We start from the raw sequence: 12817 nt of genomic DNA on the forward strand, positions 1-12817 counted from the left end.
CACATCCTCTCAAACTGAACCATACATAGGCTTTAGGAAAGGGAACCGCAGACGGCTATCTCCTCGTAATCGACCTCACCTGGAGCCAAAATACCCCAGAGCTGCAGGTGTTCAGCCGTGGATGGCGAGCCCAGCCCAGCCCTGCAGCCCTTGTCGAGGTGGGGGCCTCGGGGGTGGGAAAGAATGCTAACCCCGCTCCTGGCCGAAATGTCACAGCCCGTCACTGCAGCTGGGAGGAAATGAGAGGGCAAACGTGCCCCTGAAATGCAGCCGCACCCCTGAATTCAAGCCCCTGAAAGCCCAAGGAGACCCCAGTGCATCCTCAGAAGGGACAGTGAACGTCCTCAAGCCTCAGGGACAAGTCAGAGACTGCTGTTCTTTTTTCTCCCTTCCTCTGGGCAATGAAAAGGAAAGGGAAGAGGAACTTCCCTCCGAGGTCTCGGTGATTTCTTGTTAAGCACAACTATAAATACAGGCATGTTGAAAGCACATTCTTGATAAAATTATTAATAACTCAGTGTTGGCAGGGAGGGGTCGCCTAACATGGGATCACAGGATTTTGTGTCTAAGTGTTTCCCTGTTTTCAAGACTAGATGCTGGTGTGCAGGGCGGCAGGTCATGAACAGCTCTGATCTCCCCTTGCTGCCCAAGCCACCTGGGCTTGACACGCCCCTTGGCTTTGCACACGTGGTGCCCCTGAAGGCTGAGGAGTCCTCTAAGACACAGCAGTGCACACACACGGGTTCACAGGCTGTCTCTAAGCAGCAGCAACAGGAGCAGCCCCACAAGTTGGAAGTGGGGGTCCCTGCTGGGACAGACCTGGGGAGCCAGCACGCCATAAATAATAAAGCCTTGCAGGGACCGTTGCCAGGAAGAAGCCTGCTTAACAAAGGTTAGAAAGGCACCCTGAGAGAGCCAGTGTGGGCAGAGGAGCACGCACCGGGGCGGCTGCCGGGGGCCAGACAGAGACCTCTGCGGCTGGAGGCTGCACAGGTGCTCCCGGGCGCTACGGCAACAGCATCTGTCAGGACCACATCAGGAGGGCAGGGTGATGTCTCAGGACCAGTTCACAGGATGCTTTACTCGTTTTCTCAGCTTTATTGAGATATATTTAACTTAGAGCATCGTGTCTGTTAAGGTGTAGAGCACACTGGCTCCCAAAAATCCGGTAATGAAAGACAACCTAGTTAGGGGGTAAAATTAGTCTTTATTAACCCAGTATTTTCTCTTTCACAATAAATTAATAAATTGGATATCTAAACTGGATGTTAATCATCACAAGTCTAGCTCCTGGGAGCCAGTTCCGGGTTCATGGACAGACTTGAGCACCTCGCCTGCAAAGCTGGGTCCCAGCGGGGGCAGCCCTGCCGACCCCTCAGGCTGGCAGCCCCGTTCAGTCTGCCCTCAACGCGGTAGAGCCCACTGTGGAAGAGGCCGACCCAGAGGGCTGACCCAGAGGCCCAGCCCCGGAGCAGCTGCCCACCCTCAGCCTCCCTAAGCCCCCTCGCTCCCTCGGGCCTGTTCATCTCCACCCACAGCCCCGCCGCGGGCTGTGGTGACCGCCTGGACAGCCGTGATAGCGGCCCCCTGAGCAGTCACCGTGGCCTGTGCACTCTCCCCCACACCCATCACAGCGCCTGCTCACCCAGAACGCCTGGCAAGCCCCCCGCAGCGCCCACAGGACGGCGTCCACACGCTCGAAAGGCTCCATGTTGGGACCGGCCCTGCAGCTCCAGGGCTCGTTGAGCCAGCCAGTCGCTATATGGCAGCACCACGCAGACGGAGAGCCTGGGCCTGCGTCTGCCCCGTCACCGCCGCGCATGCCACACTCGCCCGGTCCGCAGTGGCTGAGCCTTCTCTCCTGCGTATGTGCTGGCCCCGCCAGACTCCCCTCCCCCGTGCAGCCACTCCCGCACCTGGGCTCCAGCCTCCGTCTCTGGGACGCCTTCCCAGGACACGACCCTCACCCCGCGCCGGGATGGCCTGTTTCCTCCCAAACGCAGCGCCAGGAGCACCTACACTAGTGCTCATGGCCGGCCTCCCAACTGTCAGCACCCCCAGCCTTTGTTTCTGAGACTCAGGGCGGGTCTGTGCGTCCTGCCTGGGTCCCAGAGCGCCTACCGGGATGGACAAGCATTTCTCAAGCGAACCAGCAAGAGACTGAACAAAGAGAAGCAGCGAGGGTCTCCTCCACCATCGGCGACAGTTCCGAGACCAGGCTGGACATGCCTGCGTTTGGAGGAAATCACAGAAAAGAGAGCCTAAGGAAGCTGCCAGGGCCACGACCTGCTCCGCCTTGAGGCAGGTGGGTCACCTTCCCCTTCCATGTAAACTAAACACCTGTCTGGGCTTCAATGGAGAAGGGCCTCTACCTCTAACATTTAAGTGTGGTCAACACCATCCCAGTGGAAATGTCTATGAGCTTTTGGTGAGGACAGGAATTGCCTACCACCTACCACGCCCCAAACCACCCCCCTGAGAGGCTGGGGGAGCAGGCAGGAAGCTATGCTCCGAGTGAACATGGGGCTGCCAGCTCCCCTGGGCCCTGGGCCAGCCTCACAAGCCCCTGAGACTGAGGGTTGGGGCACTGCTCCCTCCTCCCGCTCACCCTGACACTGACTCAGGACCAGAAGACCAGGCTCAGGCAAAGCGCACTAAGATCTGCAGTTTCCGGTGAGTTCCTCGGCCTCTCTGAGCCTCGAGTGAATGAAATATCTGCTCTGTGGTTTACAAGCTTCACGGGGCAGTGTGTGACCTGCAGAGCACCAGTCACTAGGCGGCTGTTGTTGGCGCCGCGAGCAGCGGGGTCCCAACAGGAGCCATCCTGCCGCTGTTTCCTCACGCCCTGTGCTCAGCCCGGGTCTTCCGAGGCTCTGCCCCTGCCCTCACCCACAGGCGGGTCCCAGGGGACCCTCAGGCCTCGAGGCCCAGCAGCTACACAGGGACCACCTGTGCGTCCCCCAGGCAGGCCTGCCGAGTCAGAATTAGCATTTTTAACACCCATCATCCCACACCTATCAGGCCTGCTCCGGCACAGGGTGCTCTCTGAGCCCGTGGCAGGAGCGCGTCGGCCTTGGACACTCAGGGCACGGGCCAAGCCTCCCTCAGCCAACGAGCCCTCGATTGCCTCCATTTAGCCAAACCTCTCCTTCAAGCAAAAATCACATTTCCTTCCACCCAACCCCTGCGCCCCCCACCCCCCGCTAGTTAGATGAGAAAACACTGGGAAACTGTCTTAAACTGCTGTCCACACCAGTTAACATTCTTGGATTGAAGCCGAGCTTGGAATGAGGGGAAGTCCCTGAGGAGCCCGGCGCACCCCCTCTCTAATGTCCCCCTGCGCACAGGGCACCCGCTGCTCAGCGAAGGGAGCTCTCGTCTCCTGTTGCTGGTGCACTCCCTTCTGGAGGAGGGCAGTGGCCTTAAAACACAGCAGGGCAGCCCCCAAACCCGCCTCGCGGTGCCTGTGGCAGGAGCATGTGGGCTCCATACCCGGGCTGAGGATGGGGAGGTGCCTGGGGCCACACAGCCCGAGAGACAGTCCCGAGGAGCAGGGTGCGCCCGGCAGGGCCCTGAGACAGCCTGGGGGCAGCACAGCTTCCAGCAAACAAGGAATTAGGCCAGAATTGTTCTCCTGTCAAAGAGGGTGCGTAGCTCCCAGCGTGGAGCAACGAAGTGCGCGCTCGCACATGGCGTCTGGACACCTAAGCTGGACTCTGGTTGCTCTTCTTCCGGCAGCACCTAAGCTCTGGCAGTGTCTCAGGTGCGCTATGGTCTTCTGAGAAAGGGCCAGGACTTCAGAATGCCTGGGGCGGCTGTGGAGAAAGAACGCCACAGGTGACAAGCACTGAAACAGCATTTCAGGGGCAAGAATGTTCCGGGCATTCACACTAAGCAGGCACTGAAGCATTCACGCTGATTCCTAAACACTCCTGTTCACATATTCACATTCCTTTTTGGCTTAAGGAAAAAAATTACTTTAGAGCAAACTGTCTCGGCTATTGGTGGGGAACTCGCAGCCAGGCTTCCCTTCCCCGCTGTCCAGCTGGGGTTTGCACACTTGTGGGGCCCCCAGGGCTCACTGGGCCCGTTCTCTGCACACATGTAGGGGCCCAGGGGTTCATCTGGGCCTGCCCTCTGCACACGTGTGGGGCCCAGGGGTTCATCTGGGCCCACCCTTTGAAGGCAGGGAAAGCTGTTCTTACTCAGGGTTCCTTCCGTGGTGGGGTTCAGAGAAAGCTTTATAGGGAGAGGCCGAGCATGTTTTTTCGATAGCTCTGAGTGCTTAAACCACGTGGGTCGACACAAAGGGCCACACCCAAGGCCACACTGTGGGTCTCACCCAGCACAGCCCGGCGTCAGAATCACCCACCACCAGGCGCTCCCAAAGCCCGAGTCGGAAGCTTCGAGCAGCCCAGAGACGCACTCCTCTCCCTCTGGCTTCCAAAGCAACTGTGACCACATACTTTAGCACAAGGCTGCAGAGACAACTGGAAAGACGAGAAACAGCTTTTCAGAGACCATTTAATGAGGTAGCTGAGATCATCTCACATCCACGGCAGACATAGGTTGCTTAATGAGTTCACAGGCATTCAAACATATTCGTAAATGCAAACTGTGACCGTGCCTGATAACTACTCTTTCTTCCCAAATCCCAAAGGTGCATGCATGCCTTGCGAAGAGGCCCAGGAAGAGGGCGGCAGCAGGCCGGGAGGGAGGAGCTGGACGAGAGTTGAGGGCGGGCGTCTGGGGTGCTCCCCACACCACACCAGTGCAGGTGGACAGAGTCAAGTGGGACTCTGAGAAGGGCAGGGCTGAGCAGGGCTGGCAAGAGGGAGGCTTGCTCACCCCTCCACACCCCAGGACCACCCTCAGGAGGCTGCCCCCACGGCCGCAGGGTTCTCCTCGCTGTCTGCTGGCAGGCCCAGGATGCTCTGGAGAAGAGCTTCTCCACAGTCACCTCCTGATGCCGCCCAGTGGGTCTCAGACGAGGAAAGGCCACGAGATCAGTCTGGGGAGTGTGGCCTTCATGATGATACCCCAACACGCACACCCCTGCGTCACACACATCCATGCATACACCCCCATGTGTATATGCCCCCGTGTCACACACACACCCGTGTCACACACACACCCGTGTGCAAATGTGCTGTCACACCCGCACCACACCCATGTCTCACACACATATCCCACACCTGTGTACACACACATCACACCCGTGTCACACACGCCCTGCACACTTGTGTGCACACCCCCGTGTCACACAGACCCCCGCGTCACACCCCCCGGCCCGCCCGTGGGCATAACAGTCAGCAGAGTCTGGCAGCACGGAAGCTGGGGGGGCGGCTGGGGGCTCTGAGAGGAGCCTGGATCCACTGGACGCCCGCGTCCGGTCCTCAGGCCAGGCAGCGACGAGCGGCCGGCGGAAGACGGCAGCGGCGCGGGCTACGTCTCCGGGGCGTAGCTGCCGTGGGCCAGCGGGGGCGGGCCCAGCAGGCCGGGCCAGCGCCGCGCGCCCGCCGGGGGCTCCGCGCGGCCCCGCTCCTTGTATTTACCCAGAATGCTCCTGGCCTCCTCGGCGTCCCGCAGCGGGCTCTCGCCGTACTCGTCCCTCAGCCACTGGCGGAACTGGGGAGGCGACAGCGGGGCGTCACCCGGCGCGGCCCGGACCCCGCGCCCTCACCGGCCCGCCCCAGGCCCTCACTCAGCGGCGCGGGGCCTGCACGTGGCCTCAGTCAGCTCTGAGGCGTCCAGTGGGCGCCAAGGCCGCGAGAGGCTGGAGGGAGACTGTGAGCCATCCGGCCCGGGGGTGAAGGTGCAGTGCAGTTACCTGGTGGACCTGGAGCTCCTCAAACTCCTGCAGCTGCTTCTGGAAGCCCAGGTTGGGGTTGGCACATGACCTGCCTGCGCGCACGGTGTGCAGGGCGTCCTCCCAGCCAAAGTCGGTGACCGTCATGATATAGGCGACCACCAGGGTCACGCTCCTGGAGACCCCCGCCAGGCTGCAAGTTGGGAGCTATTCAGTGTGGCACGGGGCGGCCAGCGGGCGCACCTGGGAAGCTGCCTGTCCTCGGTTACGAGTGGGCAGCCAGCCAGCGCGTCCTCGGAAATCGCTCGCAAGCATACCAGCGCTCTCTGCTTTACCACACTAGGGTCTCGGGCACTCCTCCCCCACGTGGCCTCAGTCTCGGTCGGCTGTCTACTGGCTCCAGACACCGTGTTATGATTCTCTTTCTCCTGACCTCCCTTCAGATAGTCCCCGTTCCCTGGACAGAAAAGTGGCGAGAGGACATCTGGGAACTTGAAGGGTCCAGGAACCCAGCAATAAGTCAGTTATAACCGCAGCCATTCAGACAGCTTCACACTTTAAAAGTCTGATTTTCTTAGGTACCTCTTCCCTGGTGGCTCAGAGTAAATAATCTGTCTGCAGTGGAAGAGACCCGGGTTTGATCCCTGGGTTGGGAAGACCCCCTAGAGGAAGAAATGGTAACCCACTCCAATATTCTTGCCTGGAAAATCCCATGGATAGAGGAGCCTTCTGGGCAACAGTTCATGAGATCACAAAGAGTGGGACATGACTGAGTGACTAACACTTTCTTAGGCACATAATGGTCATCACTTAAAAAACTCATTAAATACAGACGCCCTTACCCAACATTCTCTGATCTCCTCCACAGACCCAAGCAGAGTACCCGCGTGGCACACTCCACGTGCTCTGGGGGGTGGGGGTGGGGACGCTCTGCAGGTGATAATGGCCAGTTTTCTCCAGCAGGCTGAATAAGGGGACCAATTTTAAATGTGCATGCAAATTAAGGCGGTCACAGAGAGGTTGTGCTACGTCAGACTTGGAGTGCTCAGCAACGGTTTAAGATGGGGAAGTTCAGCAAATTTCTCATTTTTAGAAAAGCTTATCTTCAGATTGACACAACCAAATGAAACACAAATTCCTAGAATATCAGCCCTGCACTTATTCAAATATAAATAACAATAAAAACCACTCTCAAGTAGTGGTTCTTCCCTTGGGCTGTATATCAGAAATACTGATAAATCTTTTAAAAAACTCACATCCTCTTGGGGTGCAGCTGGGGAGATGTTCACCCCCCAAAACAGCTCTAGCTGCACTGCAGAGTGCTGGAGCAAATGCAAGGGAACCTCACAAACCTGCCCTTTGTGTTTATTACACATCCTGCTCTTCTTAAAAGTAAAATGAAAATCCACAGTTTCAAGTGCATAAGACTGCAGAACAACACTGTTAAAACAGGCAGTCTACCCAGTGCCCTCTGCCCGACTGGGGGTTCCATGAGGCTCCCCTGGTCCACCGGCAGGCCCCTCAGCCCTCCGTGGGGCAGCAACACCCCCAGAGGTGGGCTGTGTGACTCTGCAGAGCCTTCCCCGCAACAGCAGCTTCCTTGGGGGAACTCAGATGACTGAGATTCCCTCGTGAACCCAGAATGAACCTCACTCAGGAGCGAGGGGGCCTGTTTGATCTGTGCTTTAATGACAGGAGCGCTGGCAGTGATGCAATGAGGGCCTGCAGGCCTCTGAGCGCTTGGCTGTGCCAGGCGGGGGGCACTGTCCTTGGGGTCTGCGCCCAGCAGCAGCCTTCACCACAGAACGTGTACACAGGTGTATGTGTTTATACCACACACACAGTGTGTGAATGCAGGCAACAGCTGCATAGACCTGCTGAATTTTAAAAGTCTGTTTAGCTCTGCTTAGAGCCAAGTACAAGCTCCAAACACATAAAAGCCCCAACCTGTAAATGGAGGAGAGATGGTTGTTCTGGTGTGACAGTAACACAATGCTAAACACCCACATATGCAGCCAAAACTCTCCAGCAAGAAACAGTGCTTTGAATGGCTACTGAGCAGAGCCAAGTTCTGAAAGGATGTTGGGAGAGGCTGGCAAAGGGGCTCCTTTCTTCCAGTAACCTTGACAGTCCCTGCAAAAACCTAACTGAGAAAATGAAAATGCTAAGTGACAAGGAAGGAAAAACTGTTTGGCTCTCTTTGCACAAAAGCCAACCATGGCTGACACGCAGCCGGGGTGAGGTGGGTGGGTGCTGGACATTCAGGGAGACCCTGAGCAGGGCAGAGCAGGCCCTCGCTGTCGGGCAGGGACACACGTACCAGTGAACCAGGCAGCCCTCGCCCTGGAGGCGGCACTCATGGATGAATTTAATACTTTCTTTGAAATGTCGCGTCCTGTGGGGAGGAAAAAAGAGAGAAGTGACATCTCTCTACTTTACTCAACATATGAGGAAAAGAAAAACCCGCTGAGGGTTCTTGAAAAGGTCTTGAGTCCACAGGTCCAGATCCCAGTCACTGTCCAGGGCTTTGAATCTGACCCGCAGTGCTGAGGCTGGGAGGGGACGGCCCATCCACTGGGATTTTTGGAAGTTCTCTGCAAGGAACCCCTGAAACATGCAGGGGCCACATGGACGTTGGGGGCAGGTCCGGCCCAGCCCCACGGTCAGTCTGGGCCCCTGAACACCCAGCGGGGTGGTGATCCCCACACTGACCTGCTCACTACCCACCAGGTGAGGGAGATACCCTCCCAGTGTGGGCTCTCCAGTTCACGTATGACCTTTTGGGAGGAAGTCTGGACTGCCCATCCTCCAGGCTGGGGCAGAACTGCAGCCCCCAAGCCCGAGGGGTCTGACTGAACGTGTGGTGTGGAAACGTCACCTGCCTTCCCTTAGCTTTACTGGGAAGTGGGAACTGGGCTTCACAGGCCTGGACAGAGAAACACACAGCAACGGGGCTTCGCAGACTCTGAGGCCCCACGTGACCGTGAGCCTGTGATCTTTTCTCCGGACCCTTAGTTTTTATGGCTTCCCCGGTGGCTCAGACGGTAAAGAGTTCGCCTGCAGTGCAGGAGACCCAGGTTCGATCCCTGGGTTGGGAAGATCCCCTGGAGAAGGAAATGGCAACCCACTCCAGTGTTCTTGCCTGGAGAATCCCGTGGACAGAGGAGCCTGGTGGGCTATAGTCCATGGGGTCGCAAGAGTTGAACATGGCTGAGCCACTTTCACTTTTCAGCAGCCCTCTTCTCCCGCCCCGGTTCACGCCCAGCAGTGTCATCCAGACCATGCGGTGGGTCGAGGAAAACTCTGAGGGGAACTACAGAGCCTGTGCTTTCCCAAGTCTCCTGCCTTGAAGTGGATTTTGCCCGTGGACTGAAAGCACACCAGCTACTGAGCACTGAGTGTGCAGCAGGGACTCTGCTAAGCCTGGAGAGATTCAGAGAGGAATAGAACGTGGTTCGCAGCCACACACAGGTCTGCGGTTCCATGAAGGCTGACCGGGTGAACGAATCTGAGGAGCAGGGGATTCAGGCGGGGCACACAGACGCAGCCAGGTGTGGACTGCAGAAGAAACTCAGCAAGCTGAGCGTCCTGGATCTGGGCAGCAGGCGCAGAGGACTTCGGTGCAGGCATCTCTCACATGGCCTGAGGCTACCATGTGCGGAGGGGCCAGGGTCCCAGCCACAGACTCCAGACTCTGAGTGGAGACCCAACTAGACCACAAGGCAGGGTGAGGTGAGGGGTGTTTCTGCTGACCTCCCTGTGCACACACGCTCGCAGGGTGAGTGCACATGGCGACCTTGGGCACTAAAGTGCCACCCCTAAACCGACGTGGTGTAAGACAAGCAAGGGAAGACACTGCGGTGACCCCGACATGCAGAGACCTCGGAGCAGGGGCCGGGCAGAGGGCAGGGAGGGGTGCGGTGGCCCCAGGGACCAGGCTGCCCAGTGCTGAGCACAGCGTCCAGGGTGGGGTGCGTCCATCCTGTATCTCAGGTAAAACCCGCCTTGAGCATGAGCTCTTCTGATGGCAAGTGCTGAGGCTGGGGGTGGAGGGGGCAAGGGGGGAGGCTCATCCGTCTGCACCCTCCCAGGCTGTCAGAAGCTCCCATCTTCCGAGCAGTTCCAGCCTCAGAGAAGCAGAGGGGAGGCTGGGACTGGGCTCCAGGAGGGCTCCCTTCCTGACAAAAGGAGGGTCTCTGCCTCAGGCTTCCTGCAGGGTGCTGGGTGGCCAGCTGGTGCCCAAAGCTGTGCCAGCTGCCCTGTGACCACAGGCGACAGGCCTCAGAGCGCAACGGCGGCTCTGGGAGCTCCTGCCCAGACCTGGGGCACTTGCCCTGTGCATTTTAGGCAGGGAACGAAGTAAATCAATGTCTTTATAACTTAAAAGACCGTCAATCCTGCTATGTACAGCCAAGCACCATCTACCTGACATCAACAAGTGCACAATTTAAGGACACTGAGCCTCTCCCATGGCCGAGGAGTGGCTCCGCCGACCACGGCCTCCCCTGCAGACAGGCCAGCAGACGGACAGCTCTGACTGTAAGTCCACAGCTGGGCCATGTGCCCAGACCCCAGGCCCATGCCTGCTGTAGCTGGCGGCCGAGGGCAGGCGCCTGTCTCTCAGCCCAGCCACACTGCAGCACCAGGGTTCCTGAGAGGACTCGCCACACTGCAGCCCACGCTCTGTGGTCCTCCGTGGGTGGGACGGGCCTCCTACCAACAACGGAAGAGGGAGTCAGGAGACGAGACACAGTAGCCTGAGCTTGTGAAGGACATGGGTGGCCTCAGAATACACCATGAAGGCCACGCCAGGCCAGAGACTTGTCCTGTGGACGTGTCGGCCCTGTGAGGTCACTGACGTCTTGCACAGATGACAGCTGAGCCCCCTTCCTGAACCCCTAGGGAGGGGGTGTGGTCAGCAGACTGACCTGAGCCCAGAGCAAGCATGTGAGGGGCCCTAGACGAGGAAGCGAGAGGAGGGTCCCACTGGCCTTTCTTCCGTCACCTCTGTCTGCATCAGGCGTCAAGTCCAGGAAAAGCCCACATATGGCTCCTGCCCACCACTGTGTTGGAACGAGGGCAGGAGAGTCAGGACGCCGACAGAAGGCCTGCTCAGAGCCCCGCCGTGAAACCTGACTCATGGACAGGACTGGGCATGAGGCCGCGCCAGACAAGACATTCCTAGAAGTGCCTCTTCCAAGGAAAGCCAGGAGGCAGGCATTTTCGGGGCCCCCAGGGTGGGTCATTTCCGAGGAAGCTCATGACGGGAGCCCAGGCCTGGTCACTGCAGCCCCTCCCCCATCACGGGAAATCCCCAGGGCTCAGGCCTCGCGTTGCTCAACCCCAGATCAAAGCAGAAGCCCAGATGGAATCACACCCCCACAGGCGGCAGGTTCCCTATTCCTGGTCTCCACGTTGTCCCTTTACTTCTGCGCAGAGATGTGGGGTGCGCTCGGTCGGGGGAGAGCCGGCAGGGAGCACCCACAGGAAGCATGCCCACGTGAGTGTGCAGCTCCGTCAGCGCAGCAGACCTGTGGGCCTGGCGAGTGCTGTCCTCCGTGGGGCTGGCAAACAGCCCGGCAGCGGCCATCACCCCTGGCTCCTCCTCTGCGGTCAGTGCTGGCCCTCCTCATGGCCAGGGCATCCACCCAGAGGCCAAGAGCAGAGCCAGCAGGGTCTTCCTGACCTTCACGGGGCCGCACAGACGTGCCACGCCATGCCATGCGCATCCTCTGAACCTGAACAGTCACTTCTCACTCCAAGATGGCAGGACCTGCGGGCTGTGACCCCCACTGAGGGGTCTGTGGCGGGAAGGACTCTGCTTGGGGGAGGTCTGGCTCAGCACCATGTGGGCAGCTGGGCTACCCCAAAGCCAGCAGAGACAGACCAGGCTGCTTCTCCTGACCCTCGTCAGAGTCCAGAAGTGTGTGTGCACAGTATGTGTGCACGTGTGCATGCGTGTGTACAAGTGTGTGTACAAGTGTGTGCAGTATGTATACAGGAAAGCAAAGGAGAAAAAGCCCAGGAAAGGCCAGCATCGTCAGGGGTTTTTCCTCAGAAAAGATGCTGAAAACAAAGCACGTGGGTGGCGTGTTCTCCTGGGCGCCGGCTCTGGAGGGTGGGCTCAGGTCAGCGAGCTCTTCTTCCTGTAGAGCCGTCCAGCCCTGGCGCCACCCCCGGGGCCCTGCACTGACCGTGCAGCTCTCACCGCAGCCGAGGTGAGCAGGACAGAGGCACTTCCCCACCCGGCAGGCCCCGCGGCCTTCAACGTGCTTCTGTCGAGGAGTCCCCGAGTCCTGCGTTTCCTGCACCGCCGGCACTTGAGCGAAGTCAGGCAAAGCATGCGTGGTGTGCATGTCAGCGCGCCAGATGAGGTTGTTTTAGAAAGAATTAAACAAAAAACCCTCTCTACCACCTACTATCTCTTCATTTCACAAAGAACAGTTTCACCCCCAAAAAGCAAGAGACAGTCTAAGACTAAAAACTAGATTTTTAAGTTGAATAGGTGAAATCTTACAAAGAAAGCAACACATAGTTTCTACACATTTCTCCTTTCTGCTACAAAGTCCTCAGGAGTTACGGATGTGCATTTCTGTCTGGAAATAGGACAGTACTCCAGGGCCCACCTACCTCTGATCTTGCAAAACTGCTTTTTAACATTAAAGAAAAATGTAAATGAGAGAAAAAGAGAGCTGGAAGTACAAGAGACATGAGCTAAACTAAAGAAAACACACACAAAAAGACAGGAGGTGGGACAGACAAGAAGGGTCTACTGCTGCTTATTACAAGCTCTCTGCTTCACTGACGCCTCTTCTCCCCACAAAAACCCCAAGAAATTTAGACCCTGCTTGACTCTCAAGCCTCTGTTGTCATCAAGGCTCTGCTGTGAAGATGCAAACCTGCCAGCTCCTCAAAGAAGACAAAATGATAACCCTTCTCTTATGGTGTCTAAATACAGGCACCAATTTGAAAAATATTAAAACAAGAATGAATAAGCAGTGATACTTC

General features: G+C 57.9%; 1 protein-coding gene across 13 annotated transcripts in view; it reads right to left on the reverse strand.

The window, feature by feature from the left end:
• Nucleotides 1-1187: 1187 nt before the first annotated feature.
• The window catches only part of DUSP22 (dual specificity phosphatase 22), a 47432-nt gene continuing 35802 nt past the window's right edge, over nucleotides 1188-12817 (reverse strand). For 6 of the 13 annotated variants that reach the window (XM_069564025.1, XM_069564024.1, XM_069564026.1 and 3 more), the window contains 3 exons: nucleotides 8130-8204; nucleotides 5831-6002; nucleotides 4507-5628 (listed from right to left, as the gene is read on the reverse strand). In XM_069564025.1, the coding sequence (XP_069420126.1) occupies nucleotides 5446-5628; nucleotides 5831-6002; nucleotides 8130-8204 (430 nt within the window). In that variant the 3' untranslated portion in view covers nucleotides 4507-5445. The other 7 variants (XM_069564030.1, XM_069564028.1, XM_069564034.1 and 4 more) reach the window with 4 other exon arrangements.

Source organism: Ovis canadensis, chromosome 20 (assembly GCF_042477335.2).
Source record: "Ovis canadensis isolate MfBH-ARS-UI-01 breed Bighorn chromosome 20, ARS-UI_OviCan_v2, whole genome shotgun sequence".
Lineage (NCBI taxonomy): Eukaryota > Metazoa > Chordata > Mammalia > Artiodactyla > Bovidae > Ovis > Ovis canadensis.